At 49.3% G+C, this 21,872-nt stretch overlaps 1 protein-coding gene and 1 pseudogene across 2 annotated transcripts in view; both read right to left on the reverse strand.

Annotated features, from left to right (window-relative positions):
* Positions 1-394: 394 nt before the first annotated feature.
* Positions 395-4,915, reverse strand: LOC105806610 (annotated as a pseudogene). Its single transcript, XR_001137278.1, has one exon. The product of XR_001137278.1 is annotated as an uncharacterized LOC105806610 (transcript).
* Positions 4,916-4,984: 69 nt separating this feature from the next.
* Positions 4,985-21,872, reverse strand: part of GPR107 (G protein-coupled receptor 107) — a 69,648-nt gene continuing 52,760 nt past the window's right edge. The window contains exons 15-18 of the mRNA XM_012639788.1: positions 14,578-14,627; positions 12,928-13,011; positions 12,081-12,202; positions 4,985-5,379 (exon numbers count right to left, since the gene is read on the reverse strand). Coding sequence (XP_012495242.1) covers positions 5,283-5,379; positions 12,081-12,202; positions 12,928-13,011; positions 14,578-14,627 — 353 coding nt within the window. The 3' untranslated portion in view covers positions 4,985-5,282. The remainder of the gene's footprint in view (positions 5,380-12,080; positions 12,203-12,927; positions 13,012-14,577; positions 14,628-21,872) is intronic.

The raw sequence follows: 21,872 nt of genomic DNA on the forward strand, positions 1-21,872 counted from the left end.
AAAACTGCTTTGAGTCTAGAATCCTGGATTTCTCTGCTTCCAACGTGGGATAACCCAGAGCTATTGGTAACCGACGTCAGCAGGAGGGCACTAAAGCCTGTCGCAGTGTGCGCTTTGCCATCTCTCCCCAAGTGGCAGCAGTGCCACCCAGGGCCTGATTCGGAAGGCACCTGCCTGTCCCCCACGTGGGCAGGACATCAGTAACCTACAATTGGTTTTCCGTCGTTTGCATTTTGATAGTGGCTGCCATGGATCTGCTAAAGTGCCTGGGACTTCTCTAGTAGGTGTCACTGTTGTCAGCCGGAGCAGGTGGGAGGCAGTTAACTAATTTAATGAACAAAAATCGCAAAGGAGAAAATCACGAGAGGGAGCTGGAGGAGAGAAAGCACCAGCAGTCGCTGACTCTCGGATTACAAACACAATTTCCGTCGCGGAATCTTTATTTTACACATTTGCATCACAGCGAGAGAATCCACCCCATACAACACCTTGACCGGACCCCCGCCCATTACATGTGTACATAAATACTCTTCAGTGATCATTAGTGTTAAAAAACAATACTGAAAACCTTCTGCATCCCAATCTAACCAGGAAAGCAAATGATATTTACAGACCTGCAAGCCTCCCTCAAATGAATCTTATTTCTGGATTAAGTATGGCGGACTTCTTTTGAGGTCACATGACTAGGCAAATGCAATTTTCGACCTGTCAAAGCTGCTTAAAGAGTCAAGAACCACCCGCCTGTGTGGACAGGATTTGTGGGTCCTGTAATAGGATCTCAAAATGCTGAGGAGGCTGGCCCTGTGGCTCTGTCTGATTTGCCTGCCCACAAACGTAATTTCTGCCACAGAATCTTTAGTTTACACATTTGTATCACAGCAAAATAAGCTGTCTTGGCGTGAGTTGGCTTTTCTGTTTCACCCAGAACCCCCCAACACAGGCCCGCAGACTTGCTGCCGTCAGGGCCCCCCAGGTCCCCACCAGCACCCGCCCTCGCTCCCTCTCGCCCCTCCCCTCAGGGTGCTTTCTTCACACAGATCTCAGGGACAGCGCGTCCCAGGCCCTAGCAGTGAGCCATCTAAAAGTATTATCTGTTTTTTAAGCATAAGCCACTCAGAGAGGGCACAAGTGCATCACCAGGCTACAAAAGCAGCCCCGGGGGAATTCGGAGAATGTTCATCTTGCTGACCAATAACTACATTCCGGGTGGCGACAAGTTTTAGCATCAACTCAGGTGGATGTCTTTTAAAGATTCCCTGCCAGAAACACCCTAGGGAAAACTGGAGCAAAGAGCAGATCTTCTAGAACATTTGGTATGTTCCAGATGAATACCTTTTGATACACCGAGAGGTACTGAGTCAAAGTCTAATTTCGTTAGTGGGGAAGCCATTAACTTACTGAATCCCAAAGGGAAAATAAAGCAACGGGCCGTGGGCACCCTGGACTTGGCGCACTGTGCACCTGGGTCCGAGAAGAGCACGGGGGTGAGGCGTGGAGTGTGGGAACAGGGGTGGAGGAGCGGGCAGGCGGGGTCTGCTCCCTTTGAAATTCAGCGGCTTGGCAGCGTGAGGCATGAACCGTTCGGCTGTTTTACTGGGTGTATGGAGCTGGGCCAACCACCTCACCAGACTGTCTATGTTCTAAGAGCCTTCCTCGAAGCAAACGCTTCAGGATGGGGAGACGGCCAGGATGCCACCGGCAACTACGACGGCATCTTTCACGCTCGTCCTCGGCATGTAGGACTGGTTCCTCATAGCAGACTCTTGCAAGTACTAAAATAAGACGTACATTTTAGTGTGAAGGAAGACCATCGTATACAGCCCAAAGCAGTAATATACGACATTAGTATGCACTCTCTTAATAAAATCCTCCTTAGCGTAGAAAATATATCGTGCTCACAGCTGCTGGGAGAAAGCGCTGCAATGCACCAAAGCCTTTAGCCCGTGTTCGCGGAGTGAGCCTGTGAGGCCTGGGCAGAAAGGGGTGGAGGAAGGATGATGGAGGAGGGGCAGGGAAGGTCACGGGACAAGAGGGAGCCGAGGTCCTGATGAGACCGCAGTGCGGAGTGGGAATTTCACCACAGCAGTCATGGGAAGGGGTCTTAGGAGGCTGTGAGCCGCCTCTGCTGGCTGGACATGTCTGGGGGAAAACTGAGTATTTTATTCAAAAGAGGTTTCTTGAGAGAAAACTGAAGTGGCTCAAGCTCTGCTTGGAGCCTGTCTTTAACACTGGAGCAAGCGCCTCCTTCCAAGGTAGCAAGCCACCGAGTCACCAGAACCACATTCGACAGCACAAAATGCTTTGCTGCTTACATTTGAAAGCACTGAGGGACCAAGAAACAGGCTGAGCAAGTCCTTGGCCACTGTTAAGAGCCAGGATTAAGAGATCAATGATTGTTCTTGTCGAAGAAATAATTTTCTAGCAAATACGCACCCTTTATTAAATTTCACAGCCAGCAGCACTTTCAGTCCACAACAGATTTCTCAAAGGAAACATGGATACTCTGTGCAGGCAGGAACAGGGAGTAGGAGGAGAAAGTGAAGCTATAAATACCACCAATGGCTCTGTGATGTGCACCGATATTTTCTGCCCAATCCCTGAAATACTGCATGGGCTAACCGCTCAAACACTGTGCTGCGATGAGCCCGAGTGCCCTGCGGAAAGCTGCAGGAAGGCAGCTTGTTAGCTGGTGAAACCACCTGGCTTTGGACCCCTGTAGGTCATCTTTACTGGAGGACAGCTCAATGCTGGTCACAGCTAAGTGATGGAGAAAGAAGACAAATTTACACAACAGGATGGAGAGCTTAAATAGTTTTTTAAAAGCCTGGAACCACTACCTGTTTTCCCAATCCTGGGCTGGGGTTTTGATTTTTCTTAGTATCAGCCTGACTTCAAACCTTCTACCAGTTGCTAGGACGTGGCCAAACAACCTGCTTGTTAGGCAGGCTGTGGCCTTGACTTGTAAAGGGCCCCGTTGTCTTGTCCGTGCACTGCTGCTCCAGAAGGGTCAGGACTGTAAAGCTGCAGCCACGTGGCCCTTCTGTGGGTGAGCCCAGAGGCGCGCATGGGATCTGAAGGACACCCAGTGCCTGGGCTCACGTGCTAGCAGGATCTCGAAGGCTCCAGTCTTGCTGCCGGGCTGGACAGTGCCTGTCCACACACATGCTCACCCTCCCTCACTCCTCCACTCACTGGTTTCCTTGTTTCAAAACCCCAGTATGTGAATTGAGGACACCTCCATGGAGACCCTGGCTAGGAGGGAGGTTCCATCGCACCTCTTGTTCTTGCCAAGGAGCCTGCCGCCCAGGCAACAACATCTGCTTGTAGGAGAACAGCAAACGTGTCCCTCTGAGGGAAGTACCTAGGAGGGTTTTGGTGGTCGCGGCATGAGACACACTCCTGCAGCACTACTACTGTGTGTGCACACAGGAAAACAAAGTATTAAAAATGTTCCCATCTTCCCTCCTTTATATAGCTCCAAGTTAATTTTTTAAAAAACAATTCCCTTAAGTGAATCCTTCGGACGTGTTTACCGTTCTCCCGAAGATGGGAAGTTACACAAACACTTCCCTAAAATCTCTGCCGTGAGGCAAGCAGCTGGGGCCCGGGAAGAGGCCCACTCGGCCACGTGAGCCAGCAGGTGGGACCGGGCAGAGGACAGAGCGCTGAGAAAAGTGCACAGAAAGAACACCTGGCCCCTCATGGGTCATTCAGGCAGTTAAAATGGCACGGGAGAGGGAAAACAACTGTTTGCTAAGTAGAGACTTTTCAGGTTCCCAAACCTGGGATAGCAAGTGTGACCCCAAATCCTGTGGTTTCTGATTGGCTCTTCTGAGCCAGAGGTGATGGGTGACAGTCACCCCCCCCACCCCAGGAGGTCCCTGTCTCCTGCAGGAGCAGGCTCACTGACAAGTCCAGGCAGGGGTGGGCTCAAGCTTCCGGAAGCAGCGTTCCTGACAGGGCCATGCTTGGGTCTCCAGGTAAGCCCGTGGTCACGACAGACCTTCGGAGCTTGTCCCATTGTTCAAGTGACTGATCTCTGAGTCGTAACACTGCTCACTTCAGGTAACTGCTTGTGTTCATCCCCCAGCTCTGAAAGTTTGGAAGGGAACTTCATTGAGTTTCTGTGAAAGATTTCACTCTCCCCAAATCCCTGAGTGTAAACTGTTTAATCACACTCATCTTCTTCACATGCATACTCTTGAGACAAGGGGACCAAGCCTGTTTAATTCCTGTACTCAGAAGTCCTACCTAACCTTTAGGAACAGCTTTTTAATGAGGATGATTTGCTTGTACTTACATGTTTGCTTAAACACTGCCTTTCTGCCCCTAGCTGCCCTTAAGGAAAATTTCTTCTCATTTTCCCCAAAATTCTGATCACATAAAATAGATAACAAGCCATGGGAAGAGAGGGAAACAAGAGATGGGGGAGCCAGATGTTCAGGGAAATCCTACAGGAGAATGCTTTTGAAGCTTAAAAATACATTTCTTTCCACCCACTAGGCAACACAGTCTACACTCAATCAAGAAAATCATTTCCCACCCCCTGGTCCCATTTCCCAGGACCATGACCCTGACAGTGACATTGCAACCCTCAGATGACAGCCCTTTTGGAAAGAAGACCACTGGGCCTCCAGAGCTATCGGATCCTGGTCACTTTCAAAATCTGGAGTAAAGGTCTGGGGTAACGTTCAGGGGCAGGAATGCTGGGGCAGGTGCCGCAGACTAAATTGGGCTGGGACTTGGCTTTCTCAAATAACCTAATTTCATTCATTTCTGTCCTCGCAAAGATGCAATGACACTCTTGCTTTCCCTTCCGTGTAAGTCCTCAGTAGATGCCTGACCACGTCCCACAGCCATGCTCCTGTACCGTGACTGGATCACGCACACCTCCCGGCCTCCCTCCCCTCCCACCAACGCTCCTGTGCTGCAACACGTGGGGTCCCAGCTGCATAGACCCGAGAGCTCTCACCTGAAAAAAGAATTTAAATCAAGACCAAATTCTTCCTGTTCTCTTCCTCCCCCCTCTCTCTCTCTCTCCCTCCCCGCGACTCCATCCTGCAGGAGAATTCTAGCTGCCCGTCACCGGCCACAGATGCAGCTTCCATAGGAGAGTACAAAGTTAGGTTTCTGTGGCACTTTGCTCCCAGCCACGTGCTCTGTGGTGGCACTGTCGGGAGGTGCCAATAGTTCACTGTCAGGAACTGCTCTTGCTCACCAATAGGACTATTAATAAATTAAAAGTTTTCTTTGACGGTGCGCCATCCTCAAAGTCGGCTCCATCACACGGCGCCTTCCCAGTCACCCTGGGGCTCCACAGAGCCGTTGGTCACCTTCTTGACTTTCTTCACGTTCTCCATCACCCCTGATGTTGTCACTCTGAACAAGGAAAGAAGAAAACAATTAGGAAAATCTCACAGTCTTATAATAAAAGGCCACCTCCACACAGCACAGTGGTTAGGAGCAGTTAAAGGTGTTGGCTCTAGAATCAGACAGACCTACGTTCGAATCCTGGCCTGCTCTTGCTAGGAGCTGTGTAACCTTGGCCAAGTCACTTGACCTCTCTGTGCTTAAGCATAATAAATCTCACTTTCCAGAACTGTCATTAGGAAAAAAATGAGATTCTCCAAAGTACTTAATCAATAAATGCCAGCTGTCATTATTACAATCATCACTGATCTCTTTTTGTCATGATCCCCAGAATTTTTATGTTGCATAAATACATGGTAGTTATGGTTATGAGACTGATATCTGTGCCATAATTAACAATCGCAAAAGAAGGCTAATTAGCTGTACAGACATTTATAATAACCAGCCACAATGGATCATTTCTGAGTCATGGGACAGAATCACAGGTCTAGGAATCTTCTCGGCCCAAAGATTCTTTGACTGCTACAGACAGAGAACTAATAGCTTTTGGCAAATCCAGCCCTGGTTCCTGCAGGCTGGGACCCGGCCGTGCTGTCAGCACGTGGCCTCTGCCTCCACGCTGAGCTCCCATTCCGTCCGCCAGCGCTCGGCGCTGAGGAGGTGCCATAAAGCCGCTCGTTGAACACGAGATTTAAAGATGGAAGAACCCTGGCCTGACAAGGCGTGAGGAGCTAAGTAAGGCAGCCATTTCCAGCAGACTGAATCACGTCTCCTGAGAGGACGCCATCTCCAAGAAGACAATCTCCTCCCTCACAAAAGGTGAGCTGGAAAGATTCTAGGGTGCTCCGTGTCTATGAAGGAACTGGCAGCTCTGTAAGTGGCAGGAGAAACCAAGCGGATGTACTGAGTGTCAAAAACCACCTGGCCCAGGCCTGGAAACAATGAGGCACTTATGTTCCCCATTGTGGACCAACAGGAATTTCTTAATCAGTAAAATAAATTCAGTCAATCAACTCAATCATCTGGAGTACATCCAGCTGGACCTCACAGCAGATATTTTTACGGGGTAAGGGAGGAAACCCTTCCCCTTTTCTTCCTCCTGCCATTCCTGCCGCCATATTGCTGCCATAACCGGGCTCAAAAGTCATCCGGCCCTCCCCAGAGTCGGGAACTTTCTCAAATAAGATCTTTCAGACTTGCAGGTTATTTGTATCTGTGGCAAAGTTGGGACAAGATATGTGGCCACAACGTGGTTCTCGTGGGAATTGAGGGAGTCCCACAGATGCTGTCAGTGTAAAAACATCCCCCAAGGCAAAGGAAAACACCCCAGCTGACCACCCAGCATCACTTCCTGCCTGACGTCCCCTAGAGGTGACGCTTCCCCCAGGGGGAGCCGAGGCACACAGGGCTGCTCCAGGCTGGGCCACGGAGGCAGGGCCTCGCCCCGAGCCCCACCAGCAGCCACCACGCGTCTCCACACCTCTTCGTATCAGAGAGGAAATGCAACCTCAAGTCTTCCAGAAACACTCCTGGTAATAATGCAACTATCCTATGGTTACAGCACCTTGTTAAAAAAGGACAAGGAGTTCAGCACGCATTGGCACCGAAAGGAAAGCACACTCGCGGTGACCCAGGTATAGCTCACAGTGTGCTTGCAGAGACCCTGTGAACCTTTCTCTCCTTAAGAAAATGTTCCTTTCCAGATGGTGAACCAAGTGAGAAAACAGCTTCTATTCTTTCAAGACAGGCCTGGTGCTAGGTCACAGAGGAAAACATGAAATTGTTGCTCTTAGGGAGGCACAGCCCAGTAAAAGAGACAGTTTTCCCAAGCAACGACCCAAAGCCACGTACAACACACACAGCAGTGCCAGGAACCAGGCTCGGCTGTGGCTCAGGATGAGAAGAATCTCCTCGGCCCGGGGAACGGGGGAAGCTGTGGCGCCTGTACTGAAAGATGAGAAGCAACTGGTGAGGAATATGGCGGGGGGACAGTTTCTGAACAGAAGAAATACAGTAGGCAAGAGGCATGGAGGAAAAAAGCCACCAAGTTTCCCAGAGCAGTCGGAGAATGCTGGGTAGTCGCATGAGGATCTCCAGCCAGCCCACGAAGGAAAGGGGCAGGAGGAGAGTTGGGGCCAGACACGGGCAGGCTGCGGAAGGCCCCGTCTGCCTTGTCTGGAGGACAAACGTCATCTTCATTCCAGGGGTCTCAGCTCTGGCCCAGGATGCCCTGGGGAGTTAAGCACAGATACCGAGCCCCAGGCACTCAGAATCGGTCTCCAGGGGAGTAGCCAGGGAACCTACACATTAAAAACACTCTCCACGTGATCCTGGCAGCCCAGGAGAATGGACAGGAAGGGGAGGCGACCAGAAGTGAGGAAACCAGCCCTCACGCTGGAGAGGGGAGAGGGGCTGAGAGACATGTTCGGCCCACGAGACATGGGCACTCACCCACACTGGCTGAGGAAGAGGGAGGCGTTTCAGTCACCACCCGCCTTCTGCTGCTGGCAACAGGGTAGATGGTGGTGTCGCTAAGGCCTGTGGGAACACCAGGAAGAGGCACACAGAGGGACCTGCTGCTCAGGAGGGTGACTGGGCTGAAGCTGGGGCGTGGCAGCGAGGAGATGGTTGGGGCCATCTTGGGGTTGGGTGAGTACGAGGAACGAGAGGGAGAATAGGGGTAAGGGTGTGTGGGAGCACAGGAGGATGTCAGAGGTAGGGCAGATGACAGTGAGGGTCAGTGTGTGGCCAGGACTGGGAACAGCTGAAGTGAACTTAAGTAGATAAAGAAAACTGATGGCAGATGGGGTGGGGAGAGACTGCATCCCATTCCTGCAGCAAACCTGGGAAGTTAAAGGGCCACCTGGGGCCCCAGCACCGCAGGTGAGCCTGGCCAGCCCCTGCAGACATGGCTCCAGCCGTCCCCTCTGCAGCTCAGACACTGCAGCAGTGAGAAAGGACACCTAAGGCCTCCCCAGCAGGGACACATGGACGTAGGGCTTTAACAACCTCGCAGGCAGCTCCCTGGGTGTCCCAGTTTTGGTGCAAACACTTACAGGGCCAATCAGCTCAAGTGCCAACAGCCAACCAGCAACCTGCACCACAGATCACCATCTCAAATGCCCTTCTGGGGGCAGCACGGGAAGGTGCTCTACAAAGCTCAGGTTAAGCAGTGAGCAGGGCGATTCGCAGTGTGAACTCCAACTCTGCAGATCTAGTGACGGGCCTGGAGCAGCTCAGGTCACAGAACCAGAACCACCTCACTCTGCAGATGGAAGTGAGGCCTGCCCTTCTTGTTCTGTGTTCCTTCCTCTCACCCCAGGTGCACGCCCGCATCACAGCACGGTGACACGACACTTGGCCACGCTGTCCCCACTCTGGAGGGCTGACAGAGCTGCTCACAGCCAGGTGCAAGCAGACTCGGTGCAACAGGACATGCTGGCCTCTCTACCTGCCAAACCTACCGCCTGCTTCCGGCAGAAGCTGTCTGTTTCCTGCAGTGCTGCTCAGGTAAGCAGTTCTTTGAGCCACTACTGACTTCAGGAAGGCACCTGCCTCAAGGGCCGGCAGCTCCTAAGCCGGCCAGAGGGAGAGGCCTCAGTGTCACGCCAAGCAGAGGCGCTGCCTGTGGGCCCAGTACAGGTGAGTCTGCGGAGGATGCAGGGGAAAGCTGAGCAGACAAACCCAGGCTGTCTCCTATGTTCTCTCCACATCTAAACGGGGACACTCCCCCGGCCCCCACACCACCACCCTTTCCTTGCAAAGCCCCAGAGCCGCAGTGCCGAATGGAGCGCAGGCTCCTTCTGCTGCACCAGACCGCCATCTGATGAGGCCTGAGTGGCCCACGGATGCATGTGCTTCAATAGATAAAAACTATTTTCTGGACTTGAAATGTGGAGAGGCCCAGTTAAGAGAGAATCCTATTAGTCTCCAATTCCCGTTTCCGCTTTTGTTCCCACCCACCTGAAAGAAGTAGTGACGGTTAACAGCAACCTTTAGGACAGCGTCCTGGAACGGGAACCCCAGGGAGATAACTTCCTTGCCTGCGAACCCACGGCAAGGATTTCTTCCCACTCTCACTCCTCAAGAGGACAGAAATAATTCAGATCATTGAGGATATGCACAGCAGAGGAGCAGCTACCAAATCTGATCATTAAAATTGCATCCAGTACTTTTTAACGTGATTATTTTAACAACAAATTCTGTAACCAAAATTGGTACGCCTAACGAGAGATGTTCAAAGAAACAGAAGGAGAAAGAGACAGAAAGTTAGTATGACTTCTGCTCATTGCCAGGCTCAGAGAGAAGGTGTGTTAGGCCTGGTGGGATAACGCCTGTACAGCCCCGCAGACTGGGTCGGGCCCAGGCTGGGGGTGGGGTGGAAGCAGCTCGCCTGGACGCTCTCTACCCCCAAGGAGAGCACAGCTCAGTCCTGGGGTCGGCTGGCAAGACTCACTTCCCAACACGCTGCAGCCCCACAGCTCAGCTTCAGATAAAGGTGAGAACATATGCAAAAGAAACTGCCAGAATCTCGGTCGCAAGGTCAGTGAGTGACCCAGGTCAGAGTTCACGTCTTCCCACTGGCTAAGACTCGTTAGGAAGAGTGTGGATTTGTTTGGGGGTGTGTGTTGGGGGAAACAGGAGGGTGGAAGTCATAAAAAATATTACGTCCCATAAAGAGGTACTTCGTTCTGTGGCAGGGATCGGACCTGGCTTCCCTTTTCAGAAAACACCTACCAATGTGGATGACACTTTACAGAGAGCTAATGACCTTCCAGAACACAGAGGCAAGGGCTCTGCTTGCCTCTGGCTTGGGTTATTTCTGGAGGACTGAAGTGGTGCCATCCAGGAACAGCACTTCCAAGTAGAAGAGGGGGTGGCAGCGCGGCCGCCAGGCCGTTCCGAGAAGCTGTAATTAGCCTTTGCGCTCGCTGGCTGGCAGGGGAGTGTGGATGGAGGGTGACAGCAGCGCCTCCATCTCAGGCCCGTTCTGCTCTGTCACATCTCATGCATCCACAAGACTTTCCTCTCGTTCTCAGCTAAAGAGAAACTCCAGAAGAACTTCCCCAGAACCATTTCCTTGCTGATTTAAAAGCACTTTGCCTCAATGCCTCCTAAATGACTTCTGTTTCGCAGGCTAGACTGAGCTAGTGCTCACGGGAGAGACCCCTGCCCTCAACGGGCCCTCCTCTGGGTGGACTCTCTCCGCAGCTGTTCCACGTGCAGCCTTCTGCCGCTGAAGAGCTCACCTCACATTTGCGGTACGGCTCCCACCAAGCCACTCACTCTGCATGACCGAGGGCTCTTCCCCTTGTCACAGAGGAGCGTAAACTGAGGCATCCCTGACTCCAACACGCCAAGCTCTCCCAAGTCGTGCCAGAATGAAGAACACGCACTCTAGTTCCCACTAGGCTGGTGGTTGTGCATCTACTCCCTCCCGCACCCCTCCCCTGGTTTTAACACACAGAGGCCCCCCTGCTAAAATGACTGCCACTAGCCTCAAATATCATCAGAGAGAAACAAACACAAAAATAAAATTTTTAGAAGTTTTGCCATGAGACGAAATGCCTTCACAATGCATCCAGGCTTCAAGATGCAACGGCTGAGGGAAAAGACGTGGGCCACGACTGAGGAAAGCAGAGATGCTATGACACCGCCGTTCAGCTTCCAGCAGCCTGCCTGAGAAACTGCAGACAGCTGCGGCTGCGGAGCAAGCGAAAGGTCTCCCAACAGGGGATGGAGAAACACACCGTGTTTAGGTTACTGACGCTGCTGCTTGCCAGACTCTCATTTGTGTGTCTTCAACCAACCGTCACTTGCTCAGACCCAGCCACTTCTAGAAAAGCACGTCTGATGGTCCTCTACTCTCCCCTCCACTGTCTATAAAAAGGTATTTCTTCCTGTGCACAGGGACATGCTGGTTGGGGCCCACTAGCAGGCCCTGCCTTCTGTCTATTGTCCCAGCAGTGCACCTGAGCACAGAGCTGTCCCACGCTGCCTGACACCGAGCAGAGCCAGCAGGGGCTGAACCTCAGCCTCTGAAGTGAGAAAAGCAAAAGGCTGCCAGTGCTGGGGCGAACACTCCACACCAGTGACATGAAAAGGGAAGTGACCGGGCTTATCACGCTGCAGAGCGCACAAGCAAACCCACGTAATCACTATTCACATTTCTAGAAAATGACTGCCCTTTCCCAGGAAATAGGGCCCTAGAATCACTCACCCTTACTCAGAAAAGCCCATATGACAGGGCAAAGGCACTGCACTGGCTGTGAAAAGCCACTTAGTTATCTGATGACAAAGGATGTCTGAGCATCATTAGCAGACTCACACATGACTCAGAAGATTATATTTTCAGAGACAAGCTGAGGGTGAGGCCTGACAGGAAGGGCAGCTGCCTGTTCTCAGTAGTTCTGAACCAGCCAAGTACCTTCCCAAGTCCGCCCCACTGAGTTACTGAAGCGGCCACCAGTGACGCTTAGTAGGATGGCAAGTTCCATCCTCCCCGATAAGACTGAGCAATTGGCAGATACTGTACTTCAAACTGAACAAGAGAGCCTGGCGCGTGAGTGTCCGCTTCCTGCTGCTAAAAAGAGAACCACCTCTGGAGCAACAAAGTGCTGAGAACAGCTGGTCCAAGTCACACTGTGCTGGGGTTTGTTAGGTAAAGGGGTCAGGGCAAAGGAAGAGAGGAAAGAAAGGAGATTTCTTACACAGATTCCATTTCCAAGTCATCTTCTTCCTGAGAAAGTTGCAGGTAGGGGTTATCTGAAGCTGGACGGAATTTATACCCCGTTAGAACAAAGAATACCAGCGTGGCCATTTCATCCAGGAGCTGCAAGTTTAAAAACCACCCCAAAATAAAGAGATTATTAGCAAGGCTGTTCTTCAGAGAGCAGTGGAACTAAACAAACGGACGTACTCCCCCACAACCCACCCCTGCTGACTACTCACTCACACGTCAGAGTTTACGCTAGAGAGCATTTTCCTCCACTTGCTGAAGCCTAAACTAGGAGCATCCTGCTCAGAGACGACGGTTGTGCTTTTCCTTGCTCGAACCAGTCTTCACTGGTAGCTTTTAAGAGCTCTTTATATATCCACATTTTCCTACAGCGCCTAAAGCACCAAGTTCTTCAAGAAAAAAGTCTCTAATCATGTGGTGGCTTACCCTACCAGTTAAACTAGTTCTAACATATTGCGAAGATACTTCATTACTGAAACAATGATAATCAGCAAAGAGGAAGGGAGGCTGACTCTAAACTGTCCTAAGCCCTGTAACTGAAGGCAAAGACCATGCCTCATCTAAATTCTAATTATACAAGGCAAGTCTTACTCCCTCTGCCTGAAGCTTTTCTCTTCAAAGACTTTTAAGATTGAAAACTAAAATCAATAATGCAATTATTTTCAGATTTCTCACATAATCCAGCAGCTTTCCTGGACAAACAGAAAATCCTAATTGTAGACCAGAAGAGACAGAAGGTCTTAGTGGTCATTCCCAGATAAATTAATAACAACGGTAAGTTACAAATTCTCCAGCACTGTCCCCTGTGAACAGCATACCTGGTAGAGCCACTTCCACTGGAATGGAACAGCAAGTTTGAGGAGAAATGCAATAATCCTGGTGAAGTATATGTAACACACAATCTACATGAAGAGGAAAGAAACAGAAAATAAAATCAACATAAAAATCAGGGCACCACTTTTGCTTTCACAAATTAACTACGGAATAAAAAACAAATTACCCAAAGAAAAGCATCTGACACGTACAGTGCTCAGCAATGAACGCAGAGTGACGCTGCTCTGCCAGTCCCACCTGAAAGGATTTCTTCGCTATCTCCAGGTGACCGAGGCATTGACAGCAGCAACACCCACAGGGAGGACGAGACACTAGTATGGTTTTTGTTAACCTTTCCTCATCTTAATCACAACCCCTGATTTCAATCTCCAAAGGGTAGTATTTTGATTCCCAGGCTCTGAGGAATATTTACAGTAGTAACAGCTAAGTAGAGTCACACAGGGCAACACTAACTTCCAGTCTGTCACCGGCAGATGCTGTAAACGTTGGAGGAAGTACAAACGCTATCGAGCACTCTAGCAAGGATGGCCTTCATTTCTTCTCACTGGGACGAGAACTCAACATGCCGGCCACTAGCGCATGGGCTGCTCACAGGGACTAAATTCGAGTGGCCAGTTTGCGGGCCAGGCCAGGCACACTTGGGTTTCAGGCATGAAGGCCCACTACCCAGGCCTGGCCGTTGAGGACCACTCATCATTGTCCCCGCATGCAACGAGAGGCTCTGTGACAATGCCTACACCCGTCACAAAAATCCACAGGAAAAACAAACCAGACAACACAAGTGAGTGGTCCGCCCCTGCTTCTCTACTGCTCAAGTCTCTAACGTTGGCTCAGGAAAAGAACTGTCCCAAGTGACAGTCAATGCCAAAACCACGGATGGGAGACATGGAAACTTTCTTGTAAGAGTCAGGAAGCAAACTAACTCCGGAAGACCCTACTTTACATATTCTAAGAAATTAGGACACTAATGATTTACAGCATGTGCAGTGTTCAGCACTATGCTGATAGGACTTCTCCTGTCCCTCATAACCCTGTTTTTAGGTTTTACAAAAACTGTCTCAATTTTTCTGTTCTTAAGGTAAATATTATTACCATAACATGCAACTAGTTTTCTGTAGGGAAATGTGAAAGAAGAGAGAGGTACATACTCTAATAATTTTTTTAAATGAAAAAAAAAAAAAAAGGCTGAGAGCATTTTGATTTGATCCCATTTTTCTAAATGAATAAAAATAGCAAGTCAAATGGGCAGCTATGTATGGCGTATGCCTAAGAAGAAACCTACAGGAATAACCACTCAAGGCCAACAGTCATTACCTTGGGGAGGGCAGGAAGGGAAGTGGAAGACCAGCTCACACACGCTCCACTGTGTTCCTGTCAACTCTGCATTTTTAATTTTTTTCCATCAAGCTTGTATTACTTTTCTAAGTATTTAAAGCCAAATTTAAAATTAAAAGGAAGTAATCCAGATATTTAATTTCCCATCTTAAGAGACACAGCTTGATTTTATGAAATGGAACCCACACAGCACCAGGTAGTAAGTACAACATCTTGTGTTTTCACCAATTCTTTAGAAGTTCATTTGCTCTACTCCTGAATTGATCTTATTTACAGATTTAGTATTTTTTGTTACTCACCAAGACGTAATAATGTCTGAAAAGTTTCAGCTTTGCTAAGTTAATAGCAGCTAGGGAAAAAGAACAAAATGAAAGGCTCATTAACTTTTCTCATTCTGAAAAGCAAGTCCCATTCAGGCACCCTCTCAGTCAGAGGCCACGCCCAGCGCAGACGAGTACCACGCAGAGGCCACGCGTGTAACTGGACACGAACTCCCTGGGCAGGCTCTCCCCAGTCACCAGGAGGAACAGGGAGCTCTGGGGCAGCACAGCCGTGGTGGTGAGCTGGAGCTGGCTTGCACCGGCAACTTCTGCTCTGGGGTCTGCAGCTTGAACCTGGCCACACTGGGAGTGTATTTTCATCACAGGAATCGGCACACGCTGCACGTCAGGACCCTCCCCGCCTCCAGAGAGCCAGCAGTAAACAGTGCAGCTCTGCACACAGCTGTGCCCTCCGCTAGGACCAGTCTCAGGTTGGTCACAGAGTACAGCTTGGGGGAACCTCCCACTAGCTGAGGGTGTAAATTCAATGAACCCACAGGTGCATTTCGCAAACTTCAGTCCAGTTTTCAGTAAGTGACTTGTAATGAGCCCTTTGGGTTTTTTTTTATTATTGTACAACCTCCCAGACTATGTCATACCTTTGCAACTGCTCAAGGTCAGCCCCACCAGGACAGCTGACTTTCTGACACTGCCTCAAGCTATGAAATATTGATGACCAGAGGGCAGCCTGGCTCCCTCCCGACAGCAACCCTTTCATTCACCATACACCTTCCTGCAGGAGGCAAATTAATTTTGCTTAATAGCATTCAATTACTGACTCAGGTTAAGAATGGGACTGTGGGTGGTGAAGGTTCGAATTTCCTCTTCCTCCTCCTCCTGGCTCATGATTAGTGGCGGGCACTCAAGCTTAGGATTCCAAAAGAAATTCCTGGAATCCTAAATTACCTTCGAGATGATTATCAACTGACAGTATCTGCAAGAGCCTCCTCTGAGAGACTGAATGCATGAATGAGGGGATGTTCAGAAAGTCTTTCAGGGAAATTCTGACTCTCACAGTCGAGAGGGTAGAACACACCCACCCCTAGCGCTGCGGCGGCCCCTCTTCAGATGCACACAGCTGACGCAGCAAGATCACAGCAGGCAGATCAGCAGAGGCTTTCTTATCTAGCAACCTCTCTGGCAGTCTTGTTATTATTTTTATTATTATTAAATCTCTCTAGTTCTCATCCCTTTTTTAATTCAGTCAATACAAACTTACCGAGCCCCATCTGAGCCAGGCCCTGGGACAGAGCAGTGAACGTGGCAGCCGCCATCCCATGGGGAGAGAGGGGCACTGAAGCACACGCCAACGCCTCACTGAAAGATATGCACACAGAGCGCGTGCCGGAGCATGCAATCAGGTGCTCCTCGGCTGGGGGATGGGAAAGGCTTCACTGAGGACAAGATGTGAAAACTGAGGAGAGTCGCTGGATAAAGAAGGGCTCCCAAGGACTTAAAACTTTCCCATTTGTAGGAACCTTCTGTGTCCTTTTTGGGTGCAGCTCTCCTGCTCACACTGGCAGGTCAGGGAAACGACCAGCTCATGCTGCACCTGCCCCATCAAACCCGCTGTCGACAGGAACTGCAGCCCACCCCCCCAAACAAGCTAAATACTTCTTGAATGTGAACACTCAATTCTCTTCTTTGTGAATAACAGAAAAATGGCACCAATAATTATAAAAATGCTTTAAAACTTTCTTCTAAATTTTGCTTGCTGAAATAAGTGCTGACAAATGAAACTCCTACCTTGCTTCACTAAGAAGCATCAGCCAGCCAGAGAAGTGTCATGTTTTTATTCCTGGATTTCCAAGTGCCATGACAGGGATAAGCCTGGGCTCCCAACCAGACTAGGGGAAGGGAGACAGAATTTCCCAAAGGGCCTGGACAGAGCTCAGGAGTGAGCCAGAGTGGGATAATCCAAGTGGAGAGAATGCTTGGGAACAGCAGGTACAAAGGCTCAGGGGCCAGACAGCTTCACGGATCAGGAAGGGAAGGAGGCTCAGTGCGGCTATGCCGGACTGCGTCATGAAGAGGCCAGGAAATAGGCCTGGGCTAAGAGCAAAGCCAAAAATTAAGATGCAGAAGACCATAAGCTTGTTCTCCTTGTTGGTTTTGAGGGCCCCAGGACCCCCAGGGAGCCTCTAAGTGTTTTTGTTTTTTAAGACTAGTCAAGTGCGGTAGGTGAGGAGGAGAAAGAGGAGAACAAGGAGTTCAAGCTGTAACTGCCTGTGAACCATCAATTGATTCATGAAGCCAAGCACTGAGTGTTCACATTCAAGAAGTATTGAGTGTTCTATCTACGGATCATCCTGCAAAGGGTTTTAAGCAGGGCAGAGCCATGATCATATCTACATTTTAGAGCAATCTCTCTGTGGAGAAAGGATGGAGAGAAACAGGAGTAAGAGCCCAACTGAGGTCAAAGAACTTGATTGTGGAGGCCCCTCTACAAGACGCGGAGATCTCTCTATCAGTGTGGAGCAATCGGGGCTCAGGTGTGAACAGGCTGACTGCCCCGGGGGCCGGCTGGGGAGAAGGACGCACAAGGCAACGAAGTTGAGGATCCCAGAAAGAGCGCCAAGTCTGACGGTCCCTCCCTTTCACGGGGAAGGAAACAAGGTGGGAGGAGTGAAGGTACTGCAGGTAAAGGGGCAGGGGACGAGTGTGGGGGCTGAGGCACGGAGCAGCAGGCAGGCCGCATCTCCCTGGCATCCTGTGCCACGGTCACAACCTCCAGGCCCCCTCCTGCAGGGAGGCAGGCAATGAATCGCTCCATAAATGAGCCTGTATGCCCCACACCCGGGCATTGATGAAGAAACGTCACCACGGCACAGATGCCAGGCTACCAGGACACATGCTAGGGCTGACGAACAGACCTTGGGAACAACCAGTGCTGTCTCTGAGAACCGTAGCCACAATAAACACAGCTTACCGTTATTTCCAAAACCCACCAGGCACGATGACGTCATTTCCAGTCACACGTCAGACATTTGCTGACGAGACTGGTGCTGGCGGGGCAGGCTCCCGAGTCCCACACTGGTGTGGCTGGTGTTCCAGTGACAGCCGAGCCAGCAAGGGCAGGGAGTGAGCTTACTTAGTGGAAAGCAAACAGGAGAGCAGAGCAGTTGAGAGCACAGGCCCTGCACGTCTGGACATCCTGGGCTCTAATTCCAACTCTGCTGCTTACTGGCTCTCTGAGCCTCAGTTTCTCCCTATCTTAAGGCAGGAATAACAACCCTTAGGGTTGTTGGGAGAAATTAACGAGACGGTGCACAGAGAGCACACAGCTCGCAGTCGGAGTCGAGTACCTGGTGTTGCAGTATTGGTATTACATCGCATTAGCCCAGTACCAAATGTGGCACATACTGTGTCACAGCAGCTGCCACACCTGGCAGGAATCCAGTGAGCAAAACTGGAGCAAATGGGGACCTGGGGACTGCCAGAGCCCTGGTTTTCCCGGAGGCGGCGCTGCCATATGCACACGACGAGTAAGGATGCTGAGCAGGGCTGAACCAGCTCCTGGAGGCGAAACCTCACTGGTGTTATGCAAGGAGCAGCGAGGCAGCAGGTCACAGCCTGGAATCCCAGGCCTCCCTTTGCTTTGTTTCCAAAGATTTCTCCGGAGTGAAGAAGGCCAACAGCTCGCTGCTCACTGGACTCCAGGGTGTGGGCTCCCCCAGGCTGGGCTATTTGTGACCCCACCACAAGGAGCAGCAAATACGGGGAAAGAACGAGCCTGGGGAGAGGACAAATGCCCAGGAAGGAGGCAGGAGACATGCAGCTCCATCCTGTACCACCGTGGCTCAGCACGCCTGCCCTGGCCTGCTGCTTCCTTCTCCAGGCATCCGTCTCCGCATCTGGAGAATTTCTTTACTGTGGATCAGAATTTCTTCATGGCAATGGCTCCTCATCAGGGCGAGCGCCAGAATCACCTGGAGAGCTTTATTTAAGCACAGATGCCCAGGCTGCCCCCCATTCTTACGGAATCAGGCCTGGCTATGATGATTTTGAAACACCTGCAGGGGAGTGGGGAAGGAGAGGGTATCGTGTCCACCTGCTCCAGGAGATCCTACAAGACTGACCTCCTGTGCATTCCTCTTCCTCCCACGCACGCTGAGGAAAATGACTGTGACTCCTGACTTTGGCAAGTACTCACTGAGAGGAATGGAACAAGTGCCCACTGAGGCAAGAGGTGCCACAGCCCTTGTAAATGTTCAAGTCAACACTCACTCTGACCCAGGAGCAAAAGAGCCAAAGCGCATCCTCTGTAGGAGGCACTGGTCCTCGCCTAGATGGTCACCCGTCCTGTCTGAGTCACCGAGGAACTACGCAGGCCAGCAAAGAGACAGATCTCCTCTTCCTCACTCCTAGCTGACTTCCCTGGATGATCCTGAAGCTATGACAATGACAAAACAGCAGCATTAACTGTCACCACTGAGTGATCACCACGTGCCAGGCATCAGACTGGGCACTGCCCGTGCTTCATCTCACAGTAACCTCTCTGAGGGAAGCAGTCTGGTGAAGTACTCAGGCCTGGAGAAGTTTAGCAAATTACCCAAGTCATAGAGCTTGCAAGTGGAGAAGCCAATACTCAAACCCAAGTCCACCTCCCTCCAAGGACCAAGCTCTTAACACCTATGCTTTGCACTAAGAGAAAGGCAATTCATAACTTTACAATCCACTGGCAGTTCAGGGAGAAGCAATCATGATTCAAACTGCCGGGCAATGCCCAGGAGCTGCCAGCCATCCATTCTAAGGAGTTAATACCATATGATTTATGGGATACACAGAAGCAAAGGCCCACGACAGCCACTTAAAGGGTGAAAAATTTCCAAAACAATACTTCCCTGGGTGTTAAGGAAAGCCTTAAGGCTTAAAAACATCTCCACCTACCCATCATCCTTTATTCCTGCTTCCTCTCTGCTGTGCTTCAGGGGGAATTTTGAGTCAAACAGAAAAATTAAAGAACTAAAGATGATGGCAAAGCCTGGACGGCATTAGAGTCCCTCTGACTCACTCTGAATCTCAACGTTTCCACAATCTGCTTAAGCTCTGGGCTCCAGCTCACTCTGCACGGGGACAGGGGAGCCTTGCCCATTTGTGGTCACACATGGGCTCAAAACCCTGGCTGCATGGCTTTTCTCTGTCACCATAAAGATGCCAAAAGGATGCAGGCCACACACTAACCCAGGACCACACTGCTTCTGGGGAGGGGTGAAGCTCATGGGGTGCCCTCTGGCCTCCACTAAGAAAAGGTCCCACTAACCCATCTCAGAGATGGTATCAGGATGTCAACAGAAAAGAAGTCAAACTCTGTAAAATAATTTAAACAGGTTGATTCTGACCCAAATTTGAGGACTATGGCCCAGAGCCACACCCAAGAAGCCTTGAGCAAGTGGACTTGCTGTGGTTGGGTTACAGTTCAGTTTTATGTATTTTAGGGAGACAGGAATTACACAAAAAGTCATAAATCAATACACGGAAGGCGCACATTGGTTTGGCCCAAAAAGGTGGGACATCTCAAAGTGGGGGCTTACAGGTTGGTTATAGGTGGGTTTAAAGACTGATTTGTAATTGGTTAAAGAAATGAGCTTTGTCTAAAGGCTTGGAATGTTTTAAGTTAAGATGAGGAAGGTCTGTTAATCAGAGACAAGTCACCAGGTTTATACCCAGACTCAAGTGATTTGTTACATATACTGAGGACCTGTAGTTAGTCCTGTACAGCCCTAGGCCTGTTAATGAGTTACAAAGGGTATCTCCAAGAAGGGAGCGGGGCATGATGAGGCATGTCTGACCTCCCGTCTCATGGCTAGTAACTCAGTTTTAGGATATTCCTTGGCCAAGAGGGGGTCCATTCAGTCAGCTGGTGGTGGGGAGCCTTAAGATTTTATTTTAGTTCACAATTCCTCCCTTTTAGCCAAGATCTGCCAGAGGCAGCATCGATGGCCAAATTCTTATTTTGTCTCATTTGTTGTTGGGATGGTGTGGCTACCTGTCCTCAGTCCATCCGGGCCCTTGGTGGGACCCTTGTGGCCAAGAGGACTGAAGAGTCGAAAGGTCTTACAGCCATTTAAATGTTTTAGGCCAGTCAGGACGGTAGGTAGACTGGTGTTCATAACCCTTGAAACCTTTTAGGCAACAAAAGATTAAAGACCAAAATGTTACAGGCAAGACTATAAAACTAATTTATCTATAAGTGGTGAGTTACTATATTTTTGGGTTTAGTTGTAGACTTGCAGTAAACATAAGTATTGTTAACCATTTAAGCTAAGGAATTTAGAGACTTTTGTTGTGTCATAGTATTTTAGTCTCTTTAGTAATTTGTCTTAAGGTAGCTGATAAATTTCTTTTTCTTTTTTTTTATATAAACCCCATAGCTGAGAATAATTCTATTCAGGAAGCTCTAAGTCTAAGGGAAGCAGGAAATTTTTTATAGTGGGGATGGATGTTTATACCAAGTGACCCAGTAAGGCAAAGTCTCTCACTTAGTATTTGTTTAGGCTTTCTGTGTTTATTCGTACTCTGGAGGGTCTAAATTAATTCCATTCCTCAGACTTGGCCCTTATAGTCTCACATGCCGCACCCCCTTTCATGATAGTCCCTGGCCCTAGAGGGAGGACGTTTGTAGTTGGCAGTGAGTAACAGGTTGGGCCCGGTGATATTTAATAGTTTTAAATCTTAGAGATACCAGGTAAACTTGTTATTTACTTAAAACTTGTCATGACTTTGGAAATCAAAGTAAGAGAATCAGTAATGTTTAAAAGTCATAAAAAATATTTTAGTTTTTTATTTTTCTTTTCTTAAATAACCAGTTATTTTAGGACAAAAAAAAATTTAGTCAAAACTTAAGAAGTAGGAAATCATGAACTGTCTGTCATGAAACAGGATCACAGGTTACTATAAAATTACAGTCATTTATTTAGTCGAACTAATAATTAAAAGATTTTAAAAATTAAAAATCTCATATTTTGATATAGAGGAGACTTAGTTTTTCAAAGAATTATAAGACCTACTATAGACAAACTGAAATACAAATAAGAAGACAAACTGAATTTTTCTCTCTCTGTCCCCTTTTTTTGTAGTTTATTTAAAAGGTGAACAAAAATCTTGTTATTTCTATTAATCATATGAAAGTAAAATAATAATTGTAGATGATAAAATATTGGTAATGACTAAAGATGCAAAGGAGATTTGGTTATTTTTGTGGCATACAACAATTTAACATACATAATTATTATTAATACATTATCAAGGCATATTAGAATTTTAGAAATCTC

The sequence above is a fragment of the Propithecus coquereli genome, unplaced genomic scaffold (genome assembly GCF_000956105.1).
Source record: "Propithecus coquereli isolate 6110/MARCELLA unplaced genomic scaffold, Pcoq_1.0 Scaffold142, whole genome shotgun sequence".
Taxonomy (NCBI): Eukaryota; Metazoa; Chordata; class Mammalia; order Primates; family Indriidae; genus Propithecus; species Propithecus coquereli.